This window comes from Cryphonectria parasitica (assembly GCF_011745365.1).
Source record: "Cryphonectria parasitica EP155 unplaced genomic scaffold M406scaffold_3, whole genome shotgun sequence".
Classification (NCBI taxonomy): Eukaryota; Fungi; Ascomycota; class Sordariomycetes; order Diaporthales; family Cryphonectriaceae; genus Cryphonectria; species Cryphonectria parasitica.
In genome coordinates this window covers 4,717,353-4,743,067 of record NW_024468911.1, presented here as the reverse complement: position 1 = coordinate 4,743,067, position 25,715 = coordinate 4,717,353, and the positions used below count along the sequence as shown (strand labels likewise).

At 53.2% G+C, this 25,715-nt stretch overlaps 5 protein-coding genes across 5 annotated transcripts; 4 read left to right on the top strand and 1 right to left on the bottom strand.

Annotated features, from left to right (window-relative positions):
- Nucleotides 1-1,748: 1,748 nt before the first annotated feature.
- Nucleotides 1,749-2,622, top strand: M406DRAFT_253713 (uncharacterized protein; the record flags this gene model as incomplete). The annotated part of the gene is made up of 3 exons (XM_040916918.1): nt 1,749-1,876; nt 2,011-2,258; nt 2,330-2,622. The coding sequence occupies 3 exons, from the start codon at nt 1,749-1,751 to the stop codon at nt 2,620-2,622; spliced, it is 669 nt and encodes a 222-aa protein (XP_040778983.1).
- Nucleotides 2,623-2,680: 58 nt separating this feature from the next.
- Nucleotides 2,681-2,899, top strand: M406DRAFT_61742 (uncharacterized protein; the record flags this gene model as incomplete). The annotated part of the gene is made up of 1 exon (XM_040924747.1): nt 2,681-2,899. One exon carries the CDS (start codon nt 2,681-2,683, stop codon nt 2,897-2,899), a length of 219 nt encoding a protein of 72 aa, XP_040778982.1.
- A 9,189-nt stretch (nt 2,900-12,088) lies between these two features.
- M406DRAFT_338675 (family 2 glycosyltransferase) lies at nt 12,089-15,239 on the top strand (the record flags this gene model as incomplete). The annotated part of the gene is made up of 4 exons (XM_040921371.1): nt 12,089-12,115; nt 12,230-12,396; nt 12,572-14,069; nt 14,229-15,239. 4 exons carry the CDS (start codon nt 12,089-12,091, stop codon nt 15,237-15,239), a joined length of 2,703 nt encoding a protein of 900 aa, XP_040779134.1.
- Nucleotides 15,240-18,742: 3,503 nt separating this feature from the next.
- Nucleotides 18,743-19,993, top strand: M406DRAFT_355809 (translation initiation factor IF-2 like protein). Its single transcript, XM_040923263.1, has 2 exons — nt 18,743-19,482; nt 19,596-19,993. Exons 1-2 carry the CDS (start codon nt 19,109-19,111, stop codon nt 19,840-19,842), a joined length of 621 nt encoding a protein of 206 aa, XP_040778981.1. The 5' UTR covers nt 18,743-19,108; the 3' UTR covers nt 19,843-19,993.
- A 167-nt stretch (nt 19,994-20,160) lies between these two features.
- M406DRAFT_80500 (uncharacterized protein) lies at nt 20,161-23,503 on the bottom strand. Its single transcript, XM_040926003.1, has 6 exons — nt 23,285-23,503; nt 23,141-23,202; nt 22,990-23,021; nt 21,444-22,911; nt 20,943-21,236; nt 20,161-20,870 (listed from the first exon to the last, which is right to left on the bottom strand). Exons 1-6 carry the CDS (start codon nt 23,298-23,300, stop codon nt 20,565-20,567), a joined length of 2,178 nt encoding a protein of 725 aa, XP_040778980.1. The 5' UTR covers nt 23,301-23,503; the 3' UTR covers nt 20,161-20,564.
- Nucleotides 23,504-25,715: the final 2,212 nt, after the last annotated feature.

Below are 25,715 nucleotides of genomic sequence, written 5' to 3'. Positions count from 1 at the left end.
CTGGCGGTGTGCTGCTGTTGTCCAACAGGGCAGTGTCTCAGCGAGAGTGTATCGAGCACCTAACAAGAAAATGAGAATGCCGCCAAAGGATCATGTTCTCTGGAAGAATTGATGGTTTGGCTTTTTGTTCGTATCGGGTATTGCCGAGCAGTTCATTCTCACACACACACACACACACACACACAGAAACTTAATCTCTGTTCTCGCCCGTCAAGGGTCTAAACCTCAGGGTCGGCTCGTCGTTTGCCCAGGACCGGCCACATCGGGATGGACAAGAGGACTTTAAGCACGCCGAATACTCCTGGTTTGTTTGAGTACGTGCCTCTCTGATAAAAAATTGCCATGCAGGCTCAGGCTGTCTTGTCAACCGGGCGCGGAAAAGATAGGGTGATATTCATGCCCCCGTGATGCAGGCGGGACTGGGAGAAGTCGCAGAAGCAACGCCCTCGGTGGCCAGTCTCCTCTGAAGACCGTTGGACCCGCTCGGTGCCCAAAGATCCAAGAAGGAGATCCTCTTTCTATTGGTTATATGCAGCATGGAACCTGGATGCTGCATAAGGTCGCGACACATCTCATCCGCATTCGAGCCACGACACAAGTTTCCCCAAGGCTAATGTGGGTAGTCCAGAGCCCGAGCGCCCCAGAGGGCAAGAATTAAAACCTCCTCTAGACTTCTCACACAACTCCCGGTCGTCCACCTCATCACACATCCCTCACTGCTGCTACCTGGTTTCTGCCCTTCGTCGCAGCAGCAGCAGCAGCAGCAGCACAACAGCACAGCCTCCACAACCGCGATAAACTCAATTGCCTCGCGTCTGTACGTATTTTCTTGTATTTCAAAAAGTCCTCAGCTGTTTCGGTTCTTCAGCGAGATCTGCATGCGAAGCAGGGCCGGGGGAATTCTCTTCTGCAAGGCCCTCTTTCGAGGTGGAGGCATCACCTGTCGTCTTGCAGACTCCCCAATGCGTTCCGACCACTCACCTCACGATCCACATACCAATACCACCAGTTGGGCCCTTTCCCCCCCTTCACAAGCACGGATCATGTCGTGGGATAAACACGTCAATTGACTACAACCCACGCCGCCACCAAAGCATGGAGGGTGGTAGTCTGTCTCCCATCATCCAGTGTCTGCATCTTTAGGTCGATGTTGCTGCACCTCCCGCAGCTTGCATTGACTTTGGAGATCGATTCGATTTCCACTCTCCTTACCCTTCTTACCGCGCCGCCCTTCTGTCTCCTGACGGCCCGCCAAGTGGTCAACCACATATCCCTCCCCATCCGTCTCTCCAATGTCATCTGCTATCTCTCCCTCCCCATCTGCGTCCCTGAATCCATCCTCCTCCATCTCGCCCTCTTCTCTGAGGCCCCTTCATATCCAGCAGCCCCGGTCACTACACCGTTTGGCCGCCTTCTTCTTCTTCATGCCCTCCTTTTTGAGATGTAATGAGGAGAGGAATAAGTTTGCTGGAGTTGTTGTCTTAGTTGTGTCTACCTTTAATTATCTCTGTACAATTGCAAATTGATTTTGTTTGTCCGACTTCAGAGCAGTCTCATGAATCTATTCCTTTCGGCCTTGTCCTTATCATCTTGTTCTTACTCTCGCCTTCGCTCTTGCTGTCCTTTTCTCGTTCTCTCTTCTCATCCATTCTCTTTGCTTTCCTTCTGCGGATACCGCCTGCTGAACCATGTTTCCTATCAGGGATTACCACCACCAACTGCTCGTGACGAAGAAGGTTTCGGTCAAGATGGACCCTGACTGTGCAATATGCCACGCTCCTGCAACAATGGCGTGTGACTGCGAGGCAAAAGGCCTCGAGACAGCCATTCGTCAAGCCGAAGCACGGATGATGCAGAACATCTATAACGAAATCCGGTAAGGCTGCTCTTCGTTTTACCTCTTATCTGAGCTTCGGCGATGCGACCTCTCTTCCTCCATCTGGCATGATGCAGTGGCATCTACGAGGTCCTCATCATCACGGGACGAGCTGACGTGAATGCTTCTTGCAGGAGTTGGGTCAGGGCTCACGCACAAGACTATATTCTCGAATACTTCCGCCTGCTGACCGACAGGCGCAAGGAAGCCCATACCGCCCACATCGACCGCATCACCCATCATGCTGCAACTTACTACCACGCACCGCCGCACCCGGAAGAGCTCAACGCCGCTCAGCAGGCGTTGAAGCTCGGCATTGACGAGGACTGGCAGACCTCTGTCCAGCGGTACCCTGAGGTCTTACAGTATTTCTACAGTCTGGGTCCGTTTAGCGATCTGCCTTGTTATTTTCCCTTGGGGGGGTTTCGTGCTGAACTAACTGGTGCCCTACAGTCGAATTCACTCTTCCTGCCGACGACGAGCCTGGTGTTCGTGACCCTCCACTCTCCGCGCTCGGTGGCAGCCGACAGCCGATGCCGAAACGTAGGCTGGGCGGCGACGGCGTTCCGACGATAGCGTCTGGCCACATGGAAAGAGGACTGCCCGGCAGGAGGACACCGCCCAGCTTCGCACCGTCCAGGGCCGATCGCCGGACGCCAGGACCCATGGAGCCGGAGCGGAGGCGCTCTTATGGACGGGTGCCGCCTGCAAACCCCTACTATAGCCACCTAGGCCCCTACTATTGACGTGGAGTCCGGGCGAGGTGAGCTTTTCACAGGACAGTCGGTGGTGCTGAACGATGACATGCCGCGACTTGGAGGAGCGGGAATCATGACTTTCAATTCATGCATAGCATTCTACTACAAATGGCCTTTACGACTTTCAAGTTCACGACAGCTTTACGACGTTCACATTCTGCATAGCGGGGGCGATTTCCATCTAGACCGTCAGACAAGACTGGGGCTTTCTTGGTGTTCTGATCTGGCATCCTCAGTTCGGCTGCAACATGACGGCAAGGGATGATTTACCTGTTCCTTTCTCTTTTTTCTTTCTTTCTTCTTTTTTTACTTGTTGGCCACATCTCCTGCTGATGACACCCTGTGGTCTTCCCTTATTTTGGCATATCCATGTCTGTCGACGGGCGCTTCGGACAAAATTAATGGCAGCAAGGTTGTGGCTTCTGGTTGTTCCCTGATCTTGAACTTCTTTTTGATTTTTTCCTTAGTTTTTTCTTACTTTTCTCTTCTCGGCATGGAAGATTGGCGAACAGGAATGAATGACGGGACACATCTTGTAAGATGAGAAGTACTGAAGTGCAACGATGCATTCGATCAGGCCTCCTATTACGTACTGTGCAAATTCAAGCCTTTGATTCTTTGTGTCTTCCTTTTCATCATTGTCACACGCAGTTGCCTCTTGGCTAGATGCTACCGATATAGAAAAGCCCCCCCCCCCCCCTACCGCTGATCAGGACAGACAGAGAGAAGAATTTCATTCAGTATCAGGGCACGCAGACGAGGTAGTCAGTCTAAGATTCGATGTCCCATATGTATGTACGAGGATTGAATTCGCTCTATCAAAGTCAGGGTACTTCCTTTCTAGCAAATCAACACCGAAAAAGAAGAGGAAAAGCACGCGGATAAAGAACGGAAGCGTACAGCTGCAGCTGTCACCATTGAGAAGAACACAATAAGTAATTACTGATTCTGAAGGCAACGGAGATTGGGGGGTTTGTTCACGCTGAAAATCTGCAGCTAATGAAGACTTGGGTTGTGACGAATCTGCCTTTGTGAAGCTGGGACAAAGCAGTCAAGATCAGTCAGTGTGTCAGTCAAGCCAGTCATTACTTCACAATACTATAGGGCATGGCTGCATGTACCAAGGTAGCTGTAGCTACCAAGCTTACCCCCACTACAAGAGGAGCTAGGTCGCCTCCAACAGCAGCAATCCAACCAACCAAGACTCCCTGCACCGGACCCCAATGCCGCCTGCTGCTTCAGCACTTTGAAGATTCTCCAATAGCGCCTGTCCTGGGGAAAGAGTGCGCGCGAGCACCCGTCATCACCTGCAAGGTTTCTCTCCACGTGCATCCTGCTGCCGACAACGACAGGTTCTCAATCCTGACTCCCGACTTGGTTGAATATTTCTCCTTCGACTCCAATCTCTTGGGTTCCCATCAGCAAGCCACACTGGCAACGACCTCTTCCGCGCCGGCAGTCAGTTGTGCACCGAACTGCGGCAACCGTCCAACTTCTTTTCCCTCCTCCCAAACACCGACACCCCATCCCCTCCATCCTCCCTGCGAATCAAAGCCTCGAAGAAACAACCGCAATTCCAGTCAGCCTGAGGGTGCCTTTGTGACAAGGCTCTCTTGGTCGCCTTGGTCTCCCCAATGCCTACCGAAGTTGACGCCGACTGTCGCTTCCAATGCTCTGGGCTGTCTAACCCTTAGTTAGACTGGCCCACGATTTCATCTTACGAATGTAGCCCTTCGCAAAGATCTTTTTACACCCACTACAAATACCGCACCGCGGTCCATCAACCATGGATCGCGCTAGAAAACGTGAGGAGCCCCGAAACCCAGCGAGAAAGGAAAGCAGGACTGGGAGGTCGACGCGAAAGAAAAGAAAGAAAAAAAGAATACAACGTGAGCTAACCATTGGGCGGAACAACAGGTGAATTGCGCTCTTTGAACGAGCGCGCATGGGCCGGCGAGACTGGTGAGTACCTCGCCATCATCCGTTTCTGGCGTGCTGCTGCACTGGTCGCTGATATCTTTTGGGGGGCTGGCATGGCGTAGATCTTTTCCAAGTCAGCAAGTCTCTCGACTCGAAATTGGCCAAGCACACTGCATTTATCAAGCGACTGCGCACAGCCGTCACCGCCGCGACTCTGCCCACCTTCATCCAGGAGATCCGAACCCTTAGCCTGCACAGATACTTGTCCGAGATCATTTCCGCTTGTTACGAGGGTCTCACCAAGCTCAAGGCCACCGGAGGAGATGTCGAGGCCGGAGTGGAGATCGTCAGTGCTCTGCACCAGCGCTTCGGCCCGGAGGAGTTCACCATGCAGCTTGGCTGGCAGCTGGGCCGGGGCATTGCCACTCTGGACAAGAGCTATCTCAAAAGCCTGCCGCCCGATGTTCGTGAGAAGGAGGAGAAACAGCGGCCCATCCGGCAGAAGGCCCTTCTGCGCGTCATTACCGAGTTGTGGCTGGTCGGTGCCCTTCGGACTCTCGAAGATGTGATCCCTGATGATACCGTCAAAGCAGCCTCTACCAAGGCCCCGGAGCTCAAGACCCGTAGCAGCAAGGGTGGCGGTGCCGAGCCCTTCCCATTGGAGGTCTTGAAGGATCTGTTGGGTCACGATCGCGACCATGCCAACCTCCCCCTGCTTGTCACATTTGTCAAGACCTTTAGCTGGGACATCTTGGGGGTTGGAAGGGCCGCTGGTACCGAGGGCCGACGTGCCATAGACGACGAGGGCGCGGGCAAGTCTGCTGAAGGCTCTGCAGAGCAAGAGGAAGGCGATGCGCCCACCGATGACCCCTCTCTGATTGCCTCCGAAATACAGGAGCGCTTCAGAAACATCCTGAAGCGTTACTTTGAGGACGTCAAGGCGCATCTTGTTCGCGATCAAAAAGCCATCTTCAGCCAGTCTCGTCGGAATGCGGAGGCGTATGTCAAGTCCGGAGAGGTATTCGAAGACCGCCAGGCAAATTTCGAGAAGCAGTGCAAGGCCCAAGAGCGGCTGGTCGCCAACGCGCAGATTCTGGCCGACGCTTTGGGACTTGATATGCCGGAGCTCAAGGACGGCGATGGCTCGAACGCAACGACCAACGGATCGATTGGTATTGTCAAGGCAGGCGAATACCTGCGAGGACAGGGCGATGGGGCTGGTATCTGGCAGGACGAAGAGGAACGCCGTTTCTACGAAAATCTAGCCGACCTGAAGGGCAAAGTACCGGGAATCCTCCTGGAGGACGGCAAGAAAAAGAAAGTGGACAATGATGAGCCGGTCGGCAAAAAGACTGAGCCTGCAGAGAACGGCGAGGTCTCGAAGCCTGTCGATACTTCCTTGGACGACCAGTCGACTGCGATTGCAAACAAGACCATCGGTGCCCAGGTCGATGCCATCATCTTGCGTCTCCCAGAACTCACTCACAAGGAGATCATCGACCAGACCGCCATAGACTTCTGCTTCCTCAACTCCAAAGCGTCCCGAAACCGCCTGATCAAAGCTCTCACGGACGTGCCCAAGAATCGCGGCGATCTGCTGCCATCCTGGGCTAGGCTGATTGCTACTCTTGGGCAATATATGCCCGATATTCCGAAAGGCGTCATCGAGTACTTGGATGCAGAGTTCCGCAGCCTCCAGGCTCGCAAGAGCAAAGAGTTCCTCGCTCAGGTCCGGATCGCAAACATTCGCTATCTTGCTGAGTTGACAAAGTTTGGAAACGTCCCTGATTACACCGTGTTCCACTGTCTCAAGGTTTGTCTGGATGACTTCTCCAAGATGAACATCCAGATCATCTGCGACCTACTGGAAAATTGTGGCCGCTATCTCCTTCGCAACCCTGAGACCGCCCCGCGGATGAGCTCGTTTATGGATACTCTCCAGCGGAAGAAATCTGTGCAACATATCGGACCGGCCGAGCGGATGCTTATTGAGAACGCCATCTACTATGTCGACCCACCTGAGAGGCCTGCCATTCAGCAGAAGGAACGGACGCCTCTGGAGCTGTTTGTGAGGAAGCTACTCTACGTTGACCTATCTAAACGTACTCTTGATAAGATCGCGAGGCAGATTCGTAGGATGCACTGGGAAGAGGCAGAGGTACGTATGAACCGACCACTCGCAAAGGTATTGTGTTAACAAACAGCCTCTAGGTTCGACAGGTTCTCGAGAAAGCATTCTCCAAGCCCGGGAAGGTCAAGTACAGCACGATCCACCTGCTCGCGTCCTTGTTGGCGCACCTCTACAGATATCGAACAGAATTCGTCGTCCGGGTGATTGACAATGTCATCGAGTCGATATGCGTTGGTCTAGAGCAAAACGATTTCAAGAACAACCAACGTCGCATTGCGGAGGTCAAGTACCTGGCCGAGATCTACAACTACCGACTCGTGGAGCATGCTGTTATCTTTGATGTCATGTACAAGATCATGACGTTCGGCCATGGGGGCCCGCCAGCTCCAGGGCGTCTGAACCCCTTTGACCTGCCTGACGATTTCTTCCGTATCCGCCTCATCTACTTCATTCTCGAGGCCTCTGGTGTTTATTTCAACAAGGGGGCTGCAGGCAAGAAGCTCGACTACTTTCTTTCGTTCTTCCAGGTCAGTGCCGCATTCAGTACGATACTGAGCGGACTCGTCGTAGCTAACATTATGACCAGTACTACATCTTCACCAAGAATCCTTTGCCGATGGACATTGAGTTCCTTGTCCACGATGTCTATACAGGTACTAGGCCTCAGTGGAAACTCGCGTCTAACCTTGAGGAGGCCAGCAAGGCATTCCAACTGGTGCTCGCTCAGGACAGAAAAGCTGCCGGCCTGGACGAGCCGGAGGCTGAAGATCAAGACGATGAGCCAAGCGGGCCCTCGACCGAGGACGAATTGGCGGATGCCGACGCCGATGGTGATGCTGATGATAGCGGTGCATCTGACGATGGAGAAGGCGCCGATGATGACGGCGAGGACGATGAGCGGCAATCCTCATCAGGGGAATCAGATGACGAGGCTATTATTGTCACTCGGCAAGAAGAAGAGTTCGACCCAGAGCTGGACGCCGAGTTTGAGCGGGAGTACGCCAAGATGATGTCCGAAAGCCTGGAGTCCCGGAAACTCGAGCGCCGTACCGTATTCGATGTCGCGCTGCCCGTTCGATCGAGACCACGTGAGCCCGTCGCAACAGCCGATCAAGCTGATGGCAGTGTCGAGGCCCCGACTCCCAAGATGGCTTTCTCAGTGCTTACCAAGAAGGGCAACAAGCAGCAGGTGAGTATCTAATTTTTGATCTCTTGGTTGTATGGAAAAGATATCTAACGAACTGCAGACTCGGACGCTCGAACTCCCGACCGACTCCCAATTTGCGGTTGCTATGAGAAACCAGCAACAGGCGGAGCGTGAGGAGCAGCAGAGGATCAAAAACCTTGTTCTGAACCTGGATCTACGCGAAAATGATGAGCCAGACGGTGAGCGTTCTACACTTGGGCAATATCGATGCACTACAAGATCTAATCAACTATCATTACGTAGATCACGAGAGCAAGCCCATATCACACCATCACAATCACCGGCTCGAAAAGCCCAACAAAGGCCAGGCTCAACGTGGGAGAAAACTTCAGTTTGAAGACTTTGAGTGGTACGAGACTTCATCACATGCAAACAAGTCCGGCGATATTCCTGGCAGTGTTGAGGGTCGACGGTTGCCAAAACGACTGTCAGGACCAGAGCGAAGACAGGATTATCTGAGTGTGGATACCAACTCACAAGGAAACATGAGCGACCTTGTCATGTCGCGTCCACATGCACGATTCCTCCGTCGCCCTCGACAAAACCCAGGCTATCAATCGCGATGAAATTTTTTTCTCTCGGGCTGTTGTTTCCCGACAGCCGCACATGGACGAGAACGTTTGGCTAACATACAAGGGCTACGGCATCTACTATAGGACTTGATATGAGAGTGACCACAATTTGGTCGATCCGCCGTAATGATTGAGAAAACCTCTGGCTAGCACCTCTGTGTTCAGCTTCCTTTTTCAGCTGCGCGATGCCCGTCATTGCGTCAACCGCGTTCCCAAGCCGCCATCGGAACAGCATAAACCACCAAGCCGTGCGTGCGGCTCTGCCCTAACGGAGTAAGTACGACGGCGTCAAGAATCGGACGGAGGATACTGTTCAGTCCAATCGCAGAGCACGCTCTGGACAGAACATGCACCCAAGGCTCGCAAGCATCCTCGCTCCAGGTTTAGTCATGCCGAGATCGTCCAGTGCATGCAGGTTTCCGTTGTGCAGTCCGCACAGACGTCACATGCAGTACGCTGAACTCCTTTGAACGCTGGCACTTGGTGGCAAGAAAGGGGTGAGAGACTGAGTCCGGACAAGACTCTGAGGTCTTGTATGGGGAACATCGATGGGAGATAGTTAGGACCCCGTTCTCTTCACGCCACTGGCACTGTGTGAAAGCATGGCACAGCGGTATGGTTTTGACATTTCTTCTCGACGACTGATTTTGGAATTCCACTGCCGGTGTTGCTTCGGGGTGTGGCGTCAGGTCCCTGACGCTCAACTCCCGTGGGGATGACCGAGGCAGGTAGAGAGGTAGTGCAAGAATCTGAACCAATCCTTTGACACTCATTTCCGTTCAATGTTCTCTGCATATTTGACTCCAGTCAACATGGGCCTTCTTAGCCGCCTCTCGCATCCTTCACAGATCGGGACAGCATCAGAGTGCAGAGATGTATAGGCTGTGTGACCTGAACCAATATCTGCGGAGTTACGCCTACATGTCGTGATCCTCCCTGGTCACCGCTGGCCAGCCTAGCCAGCTGCCCCAAGCCGATCAGCATTGCCGGCCAAAGGTCAGTGTTTTTCGTGAGATATGGCTTCGTGAGGACGGATGACCCCCAGCAGGAGGATATCAGTCATCGCGAAGGTATTACACCTTCCAAGATGACTTAATTCATGACTGCCAGCGTGCCTAGTCAGCCTCCGCATCGCGATCTCTCTCTCTCTCACACACACACACACACACAGACACACACGCACACGGACGTACGCCAAGATACACACAGCAATCCCTGACTGCCACGCTGCGGTCCATTCTTCCCGTCCTGCAGAAAACTAGAAGAACCAGCAGCGCCCAGACATGGCTTGGCTTGCATGGTGATGCATAAGGCTTAGCACTACTACCCATGTGGACGGTTTCTCCCATGTGTGCCTAGGTTGTGCATTGGGGTTACGTTGCTTTCTCCCCCCCCCCCCTTCCCCCTCCTACTAATACCAGAGCCCTTGTGTGGAAAGCAGTCCCCTTGTTGACGGGCATTGGTACCTTCTCCAAGTCTCGCTCATTGAAGAGAGACTAAGCTGTGGTAACACGGGATCAAAGCATCGGCGACGTGCTGGGCTCTAACTTGTCGTCGTGGAACGGATCGGGAGGGATTTAAAGAGTCCTGGCTGGCACAGAAATGTACACGTGGGAGGAAGGGGAGGGCAATACGACAGTTGCGATTTTCGTCCGATCTTCTTGTGTGCCTCTTTTTTTTTTTTTTGGTTCTCTTGGTCGACATCTTGTTTCTACTTCCGTGCTTCCACTGGGGGAATGTTGAACAAGACTTGACTATTTGTTGAACCCGAAACTTATTTTCGTAGGCGGTGGGAATGTGTCTTTGTACAACCATGACTTGAGTCAATTTCCTCTTATTTCTCATCATGCTCAAAAAAGATCAACTCAGGAGTGAGCCTTGTGCCCCCTTCCTTGGCTGCACCGCATCTCAGAAGTGACGATTGACATTCCCTCGAGGTTGAAAGTAATCACATCGGGTAATCGGCTCTGGATCTCTCTTTGGTGCTGACCACCCCCATAATCATCACTGCCGCGCGCGCCCACGCTGGCTGTGGAACGCTGTGTTCCAAACTGAGTTCAGTGTTGGGCGATCCTATTTTTTATTTTTTTTTCTTTCTTTTATTCTCTGGAGTTAAAGATACCTCTCAAAAAGTGGGATCAGATCTGCAGTGACCAGCGCCAGTGAGTAATCCCAGGGCGACAAAAGTTGCAGCAGGGGGCGCTTCTTTGCAGCTAACAGTATAGCCCTTGATTTGCTGCTGCTGCTTGCTGCTGTGTTGGTGTGCCGCCCGGTTTTTGGGCAACACGAGGTTGGGCGGGGGGGGCCCACCCCACCGAGGTGCAGCTCACACCCATCCACTACAACCAAGGCCGTCTCGATTCTGTACCACGAGAATCCTTCGAGACACTCGTAGCCGCCGCCGCCCCGAGACTCTTTTTACTACTACTCTCTCTCTCTCTCTCTATTCCCTCCTTCCAAGTTTTATCTTCTGCTGGGGTTTGGTCAGACCCCCTTTCGGGGGCTCGGGTCGGAGCAGCCCCAGTACGACCGATTTTGTTCCCTGCGTTGCTGTTCTTGTTTTTCCCACTCACTTCGGGCTTTCTTCCTTTTTCTCACTTACTAGTAACGGCTTAAAACGCCCCCAGGTAACGACAGAATAGAGAGCAACGGAAAAAGAAAGAAAAAAAGAGGAGAAAAAGAGAGAAAGATCATGTGATGATTCAGATGTCTGTTGAAATTGTTTAGACGCCCACGACATACTTTGTTCTAACTTAATTTATCACTTCACCTTAGTTGGGTGCTTGTAGGTTTTTGAAGTTTATTTATTCCATACGCAAAACTGACCAAAAAGTCTGAGACATCCAACCGCCGCAATATCACTTTTTTTTTTTCTTTTTCATTATTTTTTCCTTCATTTTTCTCCTTCGTTCGCATCCTCGGCATTTTGCTTCTGAGACAGCGCCCACCCGGCAGGGGCAAAAAAAAAAATTAAAAAAAATATCGCCTTCACTTTCTCTCTGGACAGAGGCCGTGGTGCAGTGCGCTCTTGACAACCTTTTTGTCTGAATTTCCTCACACATCCACACACAAGGATTGTCGGTGAGGTGACTTGCACCTCCACGCCAACTCACCAGCAAACTTTCGCTATTCACCGTGGTCACCATCCAATCCCATTCCATCCCAATTGCCTTGGCTCTTAAAGTTTTGGGGGCTTCAGACCTTAAAAGAAGAAGAAGAAGAAGCACGAACGTTTCCTTGCTAGACAGGCTCGAAGGGCTACGACAGCATATCTCAGTGAACGCCCCCCTCCCTGGGGTCTCCTGCAAGCAGCCGAACAGCGAAGCCACACTTTTGGAACGGCAGCCGACCAACTGCCCGGCGTATTACATACATCTCTCCTGATTCATTGTTGGGCGTGGGATTTTTCCAGAGACATGCCCTCCCGTTGCATGTGCCGCCGCTTCATTTTCTGTACCTGGCTGCTCTAAACGATTTTGTTTTTCCCCGTGTCTTCATGATCTGCTCCAGGCATCACTAAGGGTTGCACCCTCTGCTCTTCCCTATCTCTCTGCCCGTTTGTGCCAGCACATAACGCTTGCTCCTGGTTGGGCTCAGAGCGTTGTGCTCGTTACGGTCGTCAAGATGGCTGTGCATTGGGCTGTCAAAGATGTGAGTTCTCCCTCTATTCTCTTACAATATATGCAGTTCCCGACCCCCCCCCCCCCGGCCGCCCGGGGGGAGCACCTGGCGGCAAAACAATTGACTGTCTGTATGAAATATTAGATAGTCTACACTGCCATTGTCGGTCTGGTGATGCTGGCAGCTCTTCTGGAATGGTTCCTATGGATCGGCGCGTTCATGTACTGCCTGTGGAAGGTGTTTAGGAAATCTGAACACTGGACAGTCAACATCTTGGCGGTACTCATATCCGTCGGCTTCCTACTTCTCAGGTACGTCTCAGGAACTCTTTTCCCTCTTTCTTTCTTTTTTCTTGTCTCTCTCTCCCCCTCTCTTTGCCAAAGTTGCTTGCTTCATTATCCAGCAGCTGATCAGAGGTTTCCTCTCGCTCCTTTGTGACAGGGTCATCTTCTTACCGATCATGGTCGTGACACTCCCCCTGCCCAGCCAGATCGTCAGGTACTGGCCCGACGAGATGGTATCAGTCCTGATGTGGTTTGCATTTTGGTCCTTTGCCGGCCTGCTGACCATCCCGTGGCTGTTCTGCGTGTATTACCTGGTCACGCACCAGCTTGGGCGGACTAAGCGGATCAAGCAGCTCCTGGATGAGGACTCGGCGCCCAAGGTTGTCATCGTCATGCCTTGTTATAAGGAAGACCTCGATGTGCTCATCACAGCCGTCAACTCGGTGGTCGAGTCCGACTATCCGCCGTCCTGTATCCACGTGTTTTTGTCCTTTGACGGCGACCAGGAGGACGAGCTGTACCTCAACTGCATCGAGAGGCTCGGGGTCCCCTTGACCCTCGAGTCGTACCCAAAGAGCATTGATGTCGCCTACAAGGACGCGCGCATCACAGTCTCGCGGTTCCCCCACGGCGGCAAGCGGAACTGTCAGAAGGCGACCTTCAAGCTCATCGACCGGGTGTACAACGAGTACCTGAAGCGCAACGACAACCTCTTCATCCTCTTCATCGACTCAGACTGCATCCTGGACCGCGTGTGCCTGCAGAACTTCCTCTACGACATGGAGTTCTCCCCGGGCAATAGGCGCAACATGCTGGCCATGACGGGCGTCATCACCTCGACGACAAAGAAGCACAGCATCCTCACCCTGCTGCAGGACATGGAGTACATCCACGGTCAGCTGTTTGAGCGCACCGTCGAGTCCGGGTGCGGGTCTGTCACCTGCCTCCCCGGTGCGCTGACCATGTTGCGCTTCAGCGCGTTCCGGCGCATGGCCAAGTACTATTTCGCCGACAAGGCCGAGACGTGCGAAGATCTCTTTGATTTCGCCAAGGACCACCTGGGCGAGGACCGCTACCTGACGCACCTGTTCATGATCGGGGCCAAGAAGCGCTACCAGATCCAGATGTGCACGTCTGCGTTTTGCAAGACCGAGGCGGTGCAGACGTATAAGTCCTTGGTCAAGCAGAGGAGGCGCTGGTTCCTGGGCTTCATCACCAACGAGGCCTGCATGCTGACCGACTGGCGGTTGTGGCGGCGGTATCCCGTGCTGGTCGCCTACCGCTTCTTTCAGAACACGATCCGCACGACGGCCTTGCTCTTCTTTATCATGGTGCTCGCCCTGCTGTCGACGGAGAAGTCCATCAACGACCTGCCCGTGGGCTTCATCGCCATCTCGCTCGGCCTCAACTGGCTCATGATGATCTACTTTGGCGCCAAGCTGCGCAGGTATAAGATCTGGCTGTATCCCATGATGTTCGTGCTCAACCCGTTCCTGAACTGGTACTACATGGTCTATGGCATCTTCACAGCGGGGCAAAGGACCTGGGGCGGGCCTAGGGCAGATGCTGGGGCTGCGGACAAGAACACGACTGTCCAGGAAGCCATCGAGCATGCTGAGCAGACGGGTGATGATCTGAATGTTGTGCCCGAGACGTTTATTCCCGCCGTCATTGCGCAGAGGGAGGAACACGCCGTAAAGGTTGGTGGCGACATGGACGTCGACAGTGACCAGGCCCAACAGGCCCAGATCCAGACCCAACAGACTGGCCATCCTTTGGTGGGAGGACCTGGCGGTGGTTTCCGGCGTGCCAGCAGACGCAAGAGTAGGGGCAGCAGGCGAGACGGCCTGGGTCGCCAGCGAAGCGTGCTGCAGCCGCCGCCGCAGGTCGAGGGACTGTTCGCCGCGCCGCAGAGGACAGCGGGCGGGTTTTATAGGTACCTCGACCCAGCGGGTGACTCGAGCGGCAGCGGGGACTTTTCCTCGACGGTTACGGGTGGTGGTGATGAGCTGCAGCTCCAGCAGCAGCAGCGTGGCCAGGCCAGGAGGAGGAGGACGGACGAGGAGGAAGAGGGAGTTCCCCTGGCGCCGTTGAAGAAGGACAGTGGAGTTGACAGGCTGTGGCGCGACTCGGACGAAGAGAGCACGATGAGGTCAACCAACACACAAGGCACGTACGCACGTGCAAAGGGCTACACACCAGTGATGGCGCCGTATAGGGATGAGCCGAGCTCGCCCGTGTACATGCCAAGCGGGGCGCCTGCGCAGGTGGGCAGCGAGGAGCTGCCTTTCATGAGCGAGGAGGACAGGCGCAAATACGAGATGGCACACGCGAACCAGGTTAGCACATACATGACAACGCGGGCACAGACAACGAGGCCGAGGCCGAGACACCAAACGACGCAGCAGCGGCAGCAGCAAGGTAGGACGTACGATGACAACCTCCTTCGAACCGCGGACTCGAGCTCGGATATGGAGACTGTGGCGATGCAGGAGGCTGGGTACGCCGAGACATTGCCTGGTACGCCGGTGAATGCGCTGGGGATGGGCGGGACGACACCGACGAGGGCCGAGTTCGGGTTCGAGGTCGAAGGGGGAGGGGCGAGTCCGCCTAGTTCTGCTGGTGGTAGTAGTGCTGAGAGGGAGAGGAGGGATGGCCAGCAGAGCCTCCTCATGCCGCCATCGACCGGAGGAGATCCGAGGAGCAGGAGGAGCGGAAGAGGTCGGAGCCCACTCTCTCGCGAGACCTTTGTCAGGGTCCCGTTTGAAGATGATGAGGAGGCACAGGATGAGGACGAGGAGGACGGGGAGGAGGGTGAGGGAGAGCCTTTGGACCCTGGAGGGCTTGCTTCGACGGGAAGAGGGAGGTGATCTTCTAGGCAGGTGGTCTACATGCATAATTTCAAGAGGATTTTGGTGAAAGTCTTTGGTATTTGAAAATGGGGACTGATTTGGAGAGAGAAGGGGAATAAAAACAAAAAGGTCTCCTGGGGTGAGTTATGAGAATTATGAGTTATGCCTTGCTATTTTATGATCATACTTATGAACAATACAGGTAGATACAGAGAATTTGAGCTGTATAGGAAGAATGATACATTAGCTTGTGAAGATGGAAGTCATCATCCAGGAAACGATGAAGGGGGAAATTGTTGTTGAGGTCGATAATGATGCTGATGGAAAAGTGCTCTAGTACCAGCTGGGCCTGCGGAGATTTGATCCCCTCCCCTGTCAACACTGCCAGTCCTTTTACTCGCTCCTTCCTGCTGCTGTTCTGCTCAGGGCTGGCCTGATAAGATACTTACTTAACTATGGATCATAAAACCCATCTATCTGCCCATGTGTACGGATGATCCTACGTCAAACAGTATTCACACTGGCATTGACAAATCAACATGATCTGTGTGCAATGCTCATCCGAGGGAGATATACAACGACATACTATATTTCTGCTGGTTGCGCTGCCAGACTGGTATCTGTAACAGGACAGTAAATCTTCTATGGTTTAGCGCACAATTGTATGAAGTTTCTCACCTCTTCAGTTGCCATCTTCAAATTGCCATATAAAAGCATGGTTGGGTTAAGTAATTAGTTAGGGAGTGGGTGACTCAGCCTGACAGGCTTGAGGATAGCAGCGTCATGGCGCTGTGAGCACGGTGCTGTCACTGCTGTGTGTCCTGGGCCCCACTACATCCTATACCTATCCGCCCACTGGCCACCAACCGCTGACCACTGACTGACCAGCACCACTGGTGCGATCCATACCGGTCAAGCACAAGATCACCCTACCCTGGCCTTGCCACTCCACTCCACTCCCAAAAAAAATTACCCCACACAATCCAGAAAGTAGCAAAGCAGCAGCACTTTCGCACCTCTGGTGGCCCGGCAGGTTAGACCTTGCACAATCCATAATAATTCTGCCATTGTTCACCCCCCAGGCAGCACCTTGTCTACAATCACTCCCTCCCCTCCTCCCCCCATTCAAAACCCCTCTCTCATCAAGAAACGACAAGACCTGCCTGACAAGATGCCGCCTAAGAAGAAGGGTAACAAGAAGGCCCAGGATGACTGGGAGGCTGAGCTGGGCGAGAGCATTGCACCAGCCGGCGAGGCCACTGCTGAGGGTACTGAAGCTGCTGCTGGTGGTGATGCTGCAGCGCCCGGTGATGATGAGCCCGCAGCAGGTGGCCTGATGGCCATCATGCGCAAGAATAAGGAAAAGAGGAAGAAGAAGGGCCTGACAGAAGACTTTGTCCAGGGCGAGGATGCCCCCGGTGCAGAACCAGCAGAGGATCTGGCCAGCAAGGCACCTGAGGAGGCCACCATGGACGACGAGTGGAACCTGCCTGACAAGAAGGGCAAGGGTGGCAAGGGCAAACAGCAGCCCAACAAGCAAGCACCTGCAAAAGGTGGTGATGACGACGAAGTTGATGCATCTGGCCGCGTCCTGACAAAGGCCGAGAAGGAGAAGCTCAAGAAGGAGAGGGAGAAGCAGCGCAAGAAGGAGCAGGTATGCAGACAATCCCTTTTCTTCTTCTTCTTCTTCTTCTTAAACAAAGAGACTTGTCACCCCCGGCCTTTTTGATGGTGTCTGCATCACCATGCACCAGAGAGAGCAAACACTCACAGATAGTTCTCAGGCAGCCAAGAAGAAGACCACCGCCCCAGCCAAGCCCGAGCCTGCGAAGCCCGCCGTCGAGAAAAAGGACGAGCCTGTTGCTGCCCCAGAGGCTGCCCCCGAGGCTGCCAAGCCCGGCAAGAAGCTGCCCAAGCATCTGCAATTGCTCCAGAAGCAACAGGAGGAGCTCAGGAAGCAACAAGAAGAGGCTGCCCGGTTCGACGCCGAGGAACGCGCCCGTCTAGAGGAAGAAGAGCGCAAGCTGGAGGAGGAGGTCAAGCGCAAGGAGGAGGAGAAGGCCCGTAAGAAGCAGAAGGAGAAGGAGAGGATCGACCAGCTCAAGAAGGAAGGCAAATATCTCACCAAGGCGCAGAAGGAGGAGAAGGCCCGGAATGAGAAGAAGCTCCAGCAGATGCTGGCTGCCGGCATACAGGTCGGCGGTCTCAAGGACGGCGAGGCCCCTGCGCCCAAGAAGCCCACTTTCGACAAGAAAAAGGGCAAGGGCAAGAAGGCCGACAAGGTGGACGAGGAGAAGGCACTTGCCGAGGCTGCCGAGCGTGCCCGCGTGCAGGCCGAAGCTGCTGCCAAAGAAGCTGCCGAGAAGGAGCGCATCGCCCGTGAGAAGGCCGATGCCGAGGCTGCTGCCAAGGCTAAAGCAGCCGCCGACGACGAGGTCATGGACGACTGGGAGGCTGCCGCCGGATCAGACGAGGATGTCAAGGAGAGCTGGGATGCCGACAGCGACGACGAGGCGGAGGCAGAAGCTGAGAACGGCAAGCCTACGCCCGCCGCAGGATCCCTCCCTTCGAGACCCAAGCCACAGGAGGAGGATGAAGACTCAGAGTCGGAGTCGGATTCATCGGAAGATGACGCCGAGGCACAGCGCAAGCGGGAGGCTCTGGCAAGACGCGAGAAGATACACCAGGCTGCCCTGGCTGCACGGTCAAAAGACAACCTCCGGTCACCCATCTGCTGTATCCTTGGTCACGTCGATACTGGCAAGACGAAGCTGCTCGACAAGATCCGTCAAACCAACGTCCAAGAGGGCGAAGCAGGTGGTATCACGCAGCAGATTGGTGCTACGTACTTTCCCGTGGAGGCCATCAAGCAGAAAACGGCCGTCATCAACCCAGACGGCAAGTTTGAGTTCAAGGTTCCTGGTCTCCTGGTCATCGATACTCCTGGGCACGAGTCCTTCTCCAATCTCCGTTCCCGTGGCTCTTCCCTCTGTAACATTGCGATTCTTGTCGTCGATATCATGCACGGCCTGGAGCCCCAGACCCTCGAGTCGATGAAGCTCCTTCGCGACAGAAAAACCCCCTTCGTCGTGGCCCTCAACAAGATCGATCGTCTCTACGGCTGGAAGAAGATTGACAACAACGGCTTCCAGGAAAGTCTGGCTCTGCAGACCAAGGGTGTCCAGAATGAGTTCAGGAACAGGCTGGACCAGACCAAGCTGGCCTTTGCCGAACAAGGTTTCAACGCTGAGCTCTTCTACGAGAACAAGTCGATGGCCAAATTCGTCTCGTTGATTCCCACATCGGCCCACACCGGCGAGGGTATCCCGGATATGCTGAAGCTCATCATCCAGCTTACCCAGGAGAGGATGGTTGGCTCTCTGATGTATCTCTCCGAGGTGCAGGCTACCGTCCTGGAGGTCAAGCAGATCGAGGGTTTCGGTATGACCATCGATGTCATCTTGTCGAACGGTATCCTGCGCGAAGGCGACAGGATTCTGTTGTGTGGTACAGAAGGCGTGATCAAGACCAACGTCCGAGCTCTGCTCACCCCGGAGAAACTCAAGGAGCTGCGTCTCAAGTCACAATACGTGCACAACAAGGAGGTCAAAGCTGCCCTTGGTGTCAAGATTGTTGCTCCAGGTCTGGAGAAGGCCATCGCCGGTTCTCGTCTCCTCGTCGCAGGTCCTGATGATGATGAGGACGACATTGAGGATGAGCTCGAGAGCGATCTCGAGTCGCTCTTCAGCAGGGTCGAGAGGACCGGTCGCGGTGTCTCCGTCCAGGCGTCGACCCTTGGTTCGCTCGAGGCCCTGCTGGACTTCTTGAAGGACTGCAAGATCCCCGTCGCCAACGTGGGCATTGGTCCTGTCTCCAAGCGCGATGTCATGCAGTGTGGTGTCATGCTGGAGAAGGCGCCCGACTACGCCGTCATGCTCTGCTTCGATGTCAAGGTCGAAAAGGAAGCACAGGCGTATGCTGAAGACAACGGCATCAAGATCTTCACAGCAGACATTATCTACCATCTGTTCGACTCCTTCACGAAGCACATGGACGAACTCCTAGAGAAGAAGAAGGAGGACTCCAAGATGTTGGCCGTCTTCCCTTGCGTCCTGAAGCCCGTGGCTGTCTTCATGAGGCACAATCCCATCGTCGTGGGTGTCGACGTGGTGGAGGGCCAACTCAAGGTCAACACACCTATTGCCGCAGTCAAGCACAACTCTACGACGGGTCTCAAGGAAATCGTGTCTATGGGCAGAGTGTAAGTCACCTAATCTTACCCCCCCCCCCTTTTTTTTTTTTTCTTTCTTCTTTTCTTCTCCCACACCCATTCATTCTGCTCTTTTGAGGATTGTAACTAATTATAAATGGCAGAACGTCAATCGAGCGTGACCACAAGAAGATGGATGTCTGCAAGCAGGGCCAGCCCTCCGTGGCCGCAAGAATCGAGATGGGTGGCCACCAGCCATCGTACGGTCGTCAGCTCGAGGAGGCCGATACCCTGTACAGCATGATCTCGCGTGCCTCGATCGACTGTCTGAAGGAGTTCTACCGCAAGGACGTCAGTAACGAAGAGTGGAAGCTCATCGTGAAGCTCAAGCCCCTGTTCGACATTCCTTGAAGAGGCCTACCGGGGAAAACGACGAAAGGAAGGCGTAGTTTGGTCCAAAAAGTGTATTGTATCTATCCAGGTCATCAGAACGTAGAAAAATGGCTCCAGTTTGGTTAGTGACGATCGCAATGTTCACACGCATGTTCAGTCTTTGTATGGCATCTCCAGTAGCCTGGACTTTATTTGCTCTACTTGTGAAGCAACTTGTCCCGTACCTCCTTTCCTTCTTGTGCTCTCATGAAGAAAGATACAATGTCTCAAGAAATCAAGCAAGGCAACCTCCTGGGGCATAGAAGGCCATTGGCGTGCTGTGGAAGGTAAAAGATTGCCTAGTAATAGTCATGTTCCTTGTTCAAATCTAAGCTCTCTCTTTCTAAACTCGAGCCATCAATTATCATCATCGAATCACAAATACACAGGACAAAGTGGGAAATAAGAAAAAATGGGGAAAAAAAGGCAGACCCAGTGTGGAAAGAAAAGAATTGGTGTTTGTCCCCATCATGATCCCTTTCTATGAAGCCTTTCTTTTCCTGCACTCCTTCAACCATCACCGGAAAGCCGCGCGTTCTTGTGTGAATATTCTTAAATGTGCATCGAGACCTCCCTCTATGGCATTCGTCCTGTATTCCTAGTGCATCATGTCATGAATCAAATGCTGTCCTCCCCCTCCCCCAGCCATTCTCTATCTGGGCGGAACCGGGTCGAACTTTCGAAGGCTAGAGCCCGCTGATTTATTTAGGATCGTCGGCCTCCTCCACCTCAGCCTTGGGTGCGTCAGTAGCATCCGTCATTTCCGTATCGGCCTTTGATGCTGGCTCCTGCGCAGCCTTCTCGGCCTCGGCCTGCTTGCGAGCCTCGTCCTCGGCGGCCTTCTTGGCAGCCTTCTCGGCGTCGACACGGGCCTGCACCTCTTGTCGCTCCTTCTCGACCTTCTCAAAGTGCTTCTGCACAATGGGGCCGGCCATGGCGCGGATCTCGTCCATCTTGGCGATGTAGACGGCCTTGGTGGTATCGTCACCCTCGTCGTAGAGCCAGTCCTAAGAGTTGTCAGCAAACTGTGGTTCCTCTCGAAAAAAACTAGCGGAGGATCAGTGGCACTGGTGACTTACCTCAGTCGCCTCCAGCTTGGCCTTGATCTTCTCCTTCTCCTCATCAGTGGCGAACTCGGCGTACTGGTCGTCGAGCTTGTTCCGCAACTCGTAGATGTAAGTCTCCAGCTCATTCTTCTTCTCCTCGGTATCGGCGACGAGCTTATCCTCCATGACCATGGCAGCCTCCTTCTCAGTCAAGGTGTTCTTGCCGTTGGTGTCGAGAGAGGCTGTGCCAGCGACAATCGGCAGTTCGCCCTTGCGCACTTGCTTCTTAACCTTGCGCGTCTTGGGCTTGCCATCGGTGTCCATAGCCTTTGAATCTGTTAGCTCGTCTCTCTCTGTGTGTCTCGAGGGCAATGAGACTGGAGCAGCTTCGCCGCCACTACTCTGCGCAGACGGCCGCTTGCGTTTTGCTTGCTTGGTCGCGTCGTCATCTTCCACTGGTGGGGAAGACGTCGGCTTGCGCTTCGCGGGCGATATCACCAGCTCATCGAAATTCGCTGTCGCCGTTTCACTCACATCAGGGTCCTTCTTCTCTCCATCTTCCTTCTTGGTCTCCTCCTCGGGGATCGGCTCCTCGACCTCTTGGTCCTCGACGTAGTATCCGCTCTCGACATTCAGCACGCCGTGAATGTTCACCCGGGCCTTCAGCTTGCAAATCATGAAGTCATCAGGGCCATTGGCGGCCTTAACGCCCTTGACCGAGAAACGACCGATCCAGGGGTTGGTCTTGCCGGGCAACTCGTCGGGCCTGACGTAGCGGGCCTCGAGGTCAAAAGGCTGCTTGCGGTAGAAAGTAAGAATCTTGGTGGAGGGCAGGATGCCACCCTTGTTGAAGACGACCAGGCTGGTGTCCTCATCAGGGATGTCGGCAGCCTTCTCCCAAGCGAACTCGATGGGGTAGGAAATGGCGTCCTGGACAGCAAAGTCGCGAACCTTGAAGACCGGGGACAAAATGGCGCAGCTGAAAGCGCAGCCTCGGGCGATGGCCTCGTCCTGGTTCAGCGTGAAGGAGAGGGGCTTGCCGAAGAAGGCCTGGATGCGCTCCTTCACAGCTGGGACACGGGAACCGCCACCAACAACCTCGATCACATCGATGTCGTCCTTGGTGAGTTTGGCATCGGCCAGAGCCTGCTCCAGGGGTGCGGCAGTCTTGTTAAGGACGGGCTCAATAAGAGCCTCAAACTCTTGCCGGGTGATCATGGCGGAGACATCAATGTCGTTCATGAGGGACTCGATGTTGAGAGGGGCCTGTTGGTTGGCGGACAGGATCTTCTTGGTCTTCTCGGCAGCGGCCTGCACACGGGCGACAGCCCTTGGGTTGGAGAAGATATCGATCTTGTACTTGCCCAAGAACTCCTTCTGCAAGTGGTCGACCAGAGCCTTGTCGAAGTTCCGGCCACCGTAGTGTCGGTCCCAGGCAGTAGCCTTGACAGCCAGCTCGCCCTTCTTGAACTCCACAATGGAGCAAGTGTAGTTGCTGTGGCCAACGTCGACAAAGGCAACGCGACGGGGCTTCTCCTCAGGGCCGGGCAGGTCGAGCTTTGTGATACCATAGCCCAGGGCGGCGGCGGTCGTGTCGTTCATCAGACGAAGGATCTTCAGGCCCGCAACCTCGGCAGCGTCAATCAGAGCGCGCCGTTGGATGTCGGTGAACCAGGCGGGAACGCTCAGGACGATGTCGGAAACGGGCAGCTTCATCTCGGCGGAGGTGGTGGCCTTGATCTTGCTCAGGAACATGGCGCACAGCTGCGTGGCAGAGAACTTCTCCTTGTTGCCGCAGTAGGACACCTCGGCGCCAACCTGGCCGTTGACATCGACCAGGGGCGCTGAGATGAACTCCTGCTCAAGCTGGACATCGGGATCATTGAGAGAACGGCCAGCCAGACGCTTCAGACAGCTGACAGTGTTCTTGAGGTTGGAGATCTCTTGTGTCTTCGCAGACTCGCCGAGGTATCGCGACTTGGGGCCGAATCCCACCAGGGATCTGTTTTTAAGACAACATTTTAGCAGCAGTCCGGAAATAGGTAGGCCAGTAGGATAACGAGGGTCGAAAAGAACTTACGGTGTGGCGCGGTTGGAAACTTCGTTTGCGATCTGTCACAAAAGAAAGGGTCAGCATCAAGAGGCCCATGTATCATCGCAGCGCAATCATCTCGTTGTATGTCTGCCCAGATGAGGCTGGGGTGTGGTCGTTTGGGGTGGATTGTACGTACAACATCGACACCACGATTCCTGGCAACGGCGATGACCGTGTTAAGGGTACCGAAATCAACACCTGGAAAGAGATAGACAGTCAGTATACAAGACCATTTGTAGGACATCATCATCTGTAGCATTAACTGGCTGTTTCAACATACCCACTACACTTGTCATTATGGCGACTTGTGTGAAGTTGGATCGGTTAGAAGAAAATGGGTATGGCGGGGTAGTAGGAAGCTGATATCGTGTAAACAAGCGTGTCTGCTGGTTTCGCGATTTGTTCTTTGTTGATTTTGCTTACAAGCAAATGGTCTTTGCCAAGTTTGAGTGTCAAAAAGAGAGGTAACAAGAAAAGAAGTCCGTGTGTTGTGGGAGGGAGGGTGAAGGGTTGGTGGTGGTGGTGGTGGTGGTCTGGGAATGGAGATGTAGTTTTGAGTGGTCGAGAATTGCTGTGGTGTCTCTGGTGGGATGCCTGGGATGCGGTTTGGGGCGTTGGCAGAAAAAAAACTGGTTGCCCGCCGGTGCCAGCTTTGCCTACTGGGTATTGCTTAGCGCGCACCCCTGCATCTCAGCCTTGGAAGCCAAACTACGTAGACCCCACAGGGTGTTAGATCATCAGAGAACATCACCGAAACTTCTGGATCCTTCAGCCTCCTACTAGCCGACTCGAGAACACAGACGAGTTACTGAAGGCTGAATGGCTCTTGCACAAGTAATGCAAGCCAAATTTTGTACAGGACACAGAGAAAGCACCTTACGAACTGCCGTTTGCCACTTGCTATCCTTCTCACATTGAATTAGCGCCTCCCAAGTCACTCTTGAACTTGGGAGATTGATGCCCAAGGCGAAATCTAGTCCAAGTCATATGGTCGGTCAGTTAACGCCCAGGCGTTTTCTATCACCCACTTCTAATTTTGGGTCTGCTACAACAGATTCTTCTCATCTAGTCCCCACTGTGACTTCATACATGCTTTGACAACAATACCCGCAATCATCACACTTTATGGTGGATTCTCATACTCAGCTTTGATTGCTAAGGTAATTATTGCATTCGCTTTCAACGTTGTTGGCTGTCGATGAGAAAATGAAATGTCCCAAATTGAGGTTTGGGTATCCGCATCTCAAAGCAAGTGAAGTTGAACCAGTGGTGGATTCAATACACCCATACTACCATTTCATATTTTTAGAGGTATCAAGACTTGTCTCAAAAACATGAGAGGGACTTCGCTCCATCCCCCCTTCTTCTTTTTCTTTCTTTTCCTTCTCCCCCTCAGGAACTTTCATTTATCACTGCCTTGGAATTAGTACCAACTCCTAATAATGTATGCTCTATTACCAAGTAGGTTCTTGTTATTTCAACGAGACCTAAGTACATAGGGCGTCGCGCTTAAATCAAGGACATAGATTTACCCCAGTTATATACATATTCTAACAAGCAACACTTTACATCTTCCAAGAGCACTGCACACATAGCAGAGATAGAGAGCACTTGCGCACTGTCTGGGTCCAGCACTACAAATATAGAGTCCTCAGCCTAGAACATTACTTCCCAGGTTTCCAAGTGCTTTGTGTATGTTTGTTACTTAAATCGGGTTTTATACACAGAATACTCGTAATGGCTTTACACAGCTTCCATTTTTACCTTTTTGAAATTGACCACAGTATAGATGATTCGTACTATCTTCATATGATGCGGCATAATGATGCAAGCTTTCTGGTTTTGACTCGTTCTTACTCGCATACATCTTTGTTCCTTACTTCAACACGTTTATGCCAACGTTACATCTGTACGTAATCCTTATGTCTTGAGGTTCTCGATGAGGCTCGTTCTGATTAGTTCCAATGAGCATTTCCCTATCACTCAACGTGGAGTAACTGGGTACTTCAGTAGTTGAGATGTTGCGCGCATGCCACGCCAGGGTGCTCCATACCTAGATAGCAGATAATCGTAATGGCTCGCAATTCGCAGAATACAATTCTAATACTTCGCTCTCTGAGTAGTACACATCATGCCATGCAGTACCCAGACCAAGGCCAGCCTTATCCTGGTAAATAATGCTGATTTGATAATAGATACTGAGGTATAATCACAACCTGTCTGTACTGAGTAATATCGCAAAAAACCACTAATGGTAAATGTAGGGAAAGGAAATGGGAAAAGCTACAACATGAGCATGTATTGCCCAGGCGGCAAAGTGTAGAAATTCTACTCTAAAAGTTGCAAAGTGGAGGCACATGACTGAATAGCAGTCTCAAGTAACCCAGCTTACTTATCTGTGTTCTCCGAGGGCATGTTTCTAGTGACGTTGGCCGCAATTTGGGTGTTAAGCTCACACATACAGCTTTGAGTAATATCCAGTACCCAAGTTCTCAAATATGTTTTTTTGTGAAGCAGAGGTGGACGTAAGAAGCTGCAGTGAATTCGCCCGAGGCTGACGCCAGGGGGTTGGTTACGTAGACCTACGAAACACTACATACTACGCGTACATAAGTAGACATAGTGTTTAGTGCTACCTGGTGGGCTAAATGACCAAGGGCCAGAGTGACCTAGGGATACATCTAAATTGTGTGGTAGATCAGGTACTTTCT

Bases quoted from the DNA above. Each gene is read 5' to 3' on its own strand.
- M406DRAFT_355809 (XM_040923263.1), top strand. From the start codon at position 19,109: ATGCAGTGTGGTGTCATGCTGGAGAAGGCGCCCGACTACGCCGTCATG. The intron at 19,483-19,595 runs GTAAGTCACCTA...TATAAATGGCAG, and splicing joins ATCGTGTCTATGGGCAGAGT to AACGTCAATCGAGCGTGACC.
- M406DRAFT_80500 (XM_040926003.1), bottom strand. The intron at 23,022-23,140 runs GTACGTACAATC...CTTTTGTGACAG, and splicing joins GGAATCGTGGTGTCGATGTT to ATCGCAAACGAAGTTTCCAA. The intron at 20,871-20,942 runs GTAAGTCACCAG...GACAACTCTTAG, and splicing joins CCAAGCTGGAGGCGACTGAG to GACTGGCTCTACGACGAGGG.